This window comes from Archocentrus centrarchus, chromosome 16 (genome assembly GCF_007364275.1).
Source record: "Archocentrus centrarchus isolate MPI-CPG fArcCen1 chromosome 16, fArcCen1, whole genome shotgun sequence".
Lineage (NCBI taxonomy): Eukaryota > Metazoa > Chordata > Actinopteri > Cichliformes > Cichlidae > Archocentrus > Archocentrus centrarchus.
In genome coordinates this window covers 1,291,274-1,295,481 of record NC_044361.1, presented here as the reverse complement: position 1 = coordinate 1,295,481, position 4,208 = coordinate 1,291,274, and the positions used below count along the sequence as shown (strand labels likewise).

The 4,208-nt window shown below is 41.8% G+C and overlaps 1 protein-coding gene across 3 annotated transcripts; it reads left to right on the top strand.

Moving 5' to 3' along the window:
• The first annotated feature begins 1,202 nt into the window (after nucleotides 1-1,202).
• On the top strand, nucleotides 1,203-3,873 carry bola1 (bolA family member 1). Of its 3 annotated transcripts, none has more exons than XM_030749959.1 (2): nucleotides 1,203-1,279; nucleotides 2,379-3,873. In XM_030749959.1, exon 2 carries the CDS (start codon nucleotides 2,400-2,402, stop codon nucleotides 2,850-2,852), a length of 453 nt encoding a protein of 150 aa, XP_030605819.1. In that variant the 5' UTR covers nucleotides 1,203-1,279; nucleotides 2,379-2,399; the 3' UTR covers nucleotides 2,853-3,873. The 3 variants fall into 3 exon arrangements, with proteins under 3 accessions (XP_030605819.1, XP_030605822.1, XP_030605821.1); XM_030749962.1 differs by lacking the exon at nucleotides 1,203-1,279 and adding an exon at nucleotides 1,463-1,789; XM_030749961.1 differs by lacking the exon at nucleotides 1,203-1,279 and adding an exon at nucleotides 1,464-1,771.
• Nucleotides 3,874-4,208: the final 335 nt, after the last annotated feature.

Below are 4,208 nucleotides of genomic sequence, written 5' to 3'. Positions count from 1 at the left end.
ATCAGATCTGTTTAAAGGGGCGTGAGATTTTTGTTTCTTATATTTTCTCATTGTTGATTTTTGGGTTTTACACTTTTCTGTGGCCCTTTGGAATCACAGTGGATACAAAGAATCATGATGAATAAACAAGTGAAAAGAGTTGTTTTTGATATTACTGTTAACTGTAATGGCATATACACTCACCAGCTACTTTAAGTACACCTGTTCAACTGCTCGTTAATACAGATGTATAATCAGCAACATTTATTCATGTAGATAAGTTCAAACTGACCACTGGAATGGGGAAGAACTTTGAACTTAGCATGGTTGTTGGTGCATGGTGAGTATTTCAGAAACTGCTGACCTGCTGGGATTTTCCCACGCAGACATCTGTCAGGTTTACAGACTGGTCTGAAAAAGAGAAAATATCCAGTGAGGCCCCAGTTCACTAGCTGAAAATGTTTTGTTGATGCCAGAGGTCTGAGGAGAATGGCAAGAATGCTTTGAGGCGATAGGAAGGGCAAATTAAGTAAAAAAACAAAACACTTGTTTAAACCAAAGTATGCAGAAGAGCTTCTAAGACGGCACAGCACGTCAAACCTTGAAGCAGATGGGCTACAGCAGCAGAAGACCACAGCAGGTATCTCTCTGACCTCAAACTGGTTTCTTAAACATCACAGTGGGTTCACTGCACTCAAACGGACTCCACAGTCACCTGATCTCAATCTGATGGAGCACCTTTGGGATGTGGGGGAACACATCATGGATGGATGTGCATCTGCAGCAATTATGTGATGGTGTCATGTTAATATGGACCAGAATCTCTGAGGGATATTTCCAGCACCTTGCTGAATCTATGCCACAAAGAATTAAGGCACTTCTTAAGGCAAAATGGGGTCTAAGCTAGTACTAGCAAGGGGTACCTAATAAAGCTTTCAGTGAGAGCAGTCAGTAGTAATATTATTACGTGTAGTCAGGTACACTGCTCAAAATGGGAAAACAAACACATGCAGACCGGTTAGAAAAACACCACCTGGGGCACTGTGAGACATGCCAAGAGACGGAAACAGTGGAAGATGTGTTATTAAAATGCAATAATTACAGAAGACTTAGGGATACCCTCATTTTAGGAATTATAGCCCTCCATCTCCTGCCGTGGGTTTGCATTTTGGAGTCGTGTATCTCCACTCCAGCCCAGCAGGTGGCAGTAACACGCTGGTTGTCAACATCTGAACCGAAGTAGACCAACGGAAGTAGCAGCTGCAGCAGGAATAATAATACTGACCAAAGGTTTCACAAGGTTAGTTGCCAGATTTACTTTGGTTAAGGTTCCCTTCATTAATCATCATGTATGTGTAATATTGAACACAGAGTCGGTGTGTTTTGTATGAAAATGTTCGGTGTAAACACACAGCTTCCTTCTGCGCATGGCTGTTACTCTGAAGGCTGGCTAACATCTCCAGCAAGCAGCGAGTTTTTCTTTCCTTTTTCTTAATTATCCGGAAGTTAAAAGAACGTGGAAAGGAAATCGTTATCAGTCAGTGAACTTGACCGTAACCGTCACGCGTGTCAGCCAACGCACAGCTACACAACTGGATCCTGTGCGCTTCATGACTCAAACTCCGACACTTTTCAGCTGAACCTAATTAGATACACCTGGACGGTCTGGGACGATTCAGTGTGCCTTGAATGAATGAATGAATGAATGAAGTCGGTGTTGGTGCTGAAACTGCTCCCAAGCGTCGCGGTGGCCAAATAAAGGCCTCAGTCACGAGCCACGGTACCCTCACAGGTATTTTCCTGCTGTGTGGTGAGTCGATAGAGTCCCAACCGGGATAGTCACAGAAATACTGCGACTCTTTTCTGAAAGATAATTTGTCCTTAAACAGAAGAAAGCAGCTGTTTGTTGCTGTTATTGTGTAATGGACATTTTATTGACGAAAACTAAAAGAGGACAGCTCTAAGGAAACACTCGCTGAATGTGTGTGAGTTGTGTCTTTTTCGAGTGAGCGATTAAAATCATCTGTCAAAGGAATTTAAAGCTAGTAAATAAATTACATCTTCAGCTGTCTCTGTGGAAACTGCTTTGAGTTTTAGACTCACACATGGATCAGTGTTTGCTGAGATCGGTGAAGGATGGATGAACAGGGAGAGATTTCCCAAATATTAGTAAGATGATATCAGATTGCACCTGTCAGGAAATTGTCCCCTCTTTAGTTTTGCCTGTTGTGCAGGCAGCTCCGTCACCTAAGCTGGAGTTTTTCCAGTACTTAGAGACTATATTCCTTTGTGGGCTACATGTCAGGAAGGGCAACATGCGGCGTCCTGACCTGATTCTTCAGATATGATCCAGAACAGAAATATGTCACATTACCTAAAATGTTTTTGTACCCTCTTAGGTGGTCACCGGCTGCAGCTTGATGCTTCCCAGTGTCCTCCGCTGTGCTCGGCCCATATCCTCCCAACTCGCCTCAACCCGTCCTTTGGTCCACATCAGTCCGCATATGGATCCAGACCCCAGCCGGCCCGTTGAAAGGGTGATCAGAACCAAACTGACTGACGAGTTGAAGCCGGACCACTTAGAGGTCCACAATGAGAGTCACATGCACGCTGTTCCCCCTGGTTCTGAATCCCATTTCCGTGTCCTTGTTGTCAGCTCCAAGTTTGAGGGCTTGCCATTGATTCAGCGCCACCGCCTGGTTAATGAAGCTTTGAAGGCGGAGTTAAGCAGCTGTGTTCATGCGCTGGCGATCCAGGCAAAGACTCCTGAGCAGTGGCGGAGCAACCCCACCCTGGCAAAGAGTCCGCCCTGCATGGGCGGTTCGAGAGGCGATCACACGGTGGAGGAGAAACTGAAGGCTGGGCGGGACTAAAGTGCTGGACTGCGAGCATGTAACCATAAACGGCACTGATATTTGGAGGCATTTTACCATCTAGGTGCTGAATGAATACAACACAGGGGATGCACACTAATTCTATAAGCTACTGTAATATTTCTAATTTAATATGTTTTGCTCACAGCTTTCAGTAGATTTAGATGAGAAGAAATATTACTCTCAGAAACACCTCTAATTATCTGTATATTTGAATTTACGGTGCAACCGAGGTCTTCAAAAAAAGCCGTGCTTGAATTTCTGTGATGATAATAAACGTAGTCTTACAGTTAATTCGTGAGACTGAAAATTGAAAGTTTGGGAGAAGTTATTCTAGCAGGGAGAATATTTATTAAAACTGTAGTGTCACATGTGAAACTCCCCCTGAGTACCGGGTTAATACCTGAGTGCAGTTTGTTTTGTTACTAAGAAGTATGAAGAAACGAGTCCTCCATCTTTGCCCAAAGGATTAATTTGTCATTTTTCAGATGGATACACTACAAAGTAGATTCAAAATAGCCATTTTTTTGTGCTGGATGGCTCAACAGTAAAAGACGCATTAATGTCGGGGATGTCTGTGCATCTTCAAGCAACCTGTAACTAAATCAGGTGCTTACAGCACAGACTGTCTGTGATTCTCACTGGATTATTGGTGAACAGGATTTGAGGTGTAATGAATAATGTATCCAAAAAGTTGCAGTGATATGTGTCCAAATGCTACACTGCCAACACGCTGCCAGAATCACAGAGAAGTCCAGAAAATAATTTCCTTTGTCTTTTCTGAACCTCTTTTCCTTACATTGATGGAAAATGTCCCTGAAGATGTGAAGACAACTGTTCTTCCAGTAAACTGCTTCATAATATCGTGGCTGATGAAACCTGCTGTGGTGAAACTACACTGTCCCAAAGATGGACACTTTAACCTGCATGAATCCAGGTTATATGAAAGCAAAAAAACAGGGAAAAATATCAGTTCATTACCAAGATTAATTAAAATAAATCCTATGATGTGAAATAAAATGCTCGTCACAATATTTCCACTCATCTTATTTCATATGTATCATATTTCCAGTGGACAGGATCCAGTGGGACTCTCACATTCATTCATAAAGCTGGACATAACTAATGAAACTGAATATTGTAAACCTTAAAATATATTTAAATCATTCTAATATAGCTCATAATATTTATATTTGTATTAAATATTATTAGATATTGTGCCACAATACTTAATATTTATGGAACTTTAAAAATATATAAATCAGTTCTTCATGCAAGTCAAAAACTTTAAGACTTTAATATTCAGTTAGAGCAGCATAATGTTCATAGTTCACCTGTGGGTTTACATTTACAGGA

Bases quoted from the DNA above. Each gene is read 5' to 3' on its own strand.
- bola1 (XM_030749959.1), top strand. From the start codon at position 2,400: ATGCTTCCCAGTGTCCTCCGCTGTGCTCGGCCCATATCCTCCCAACTC.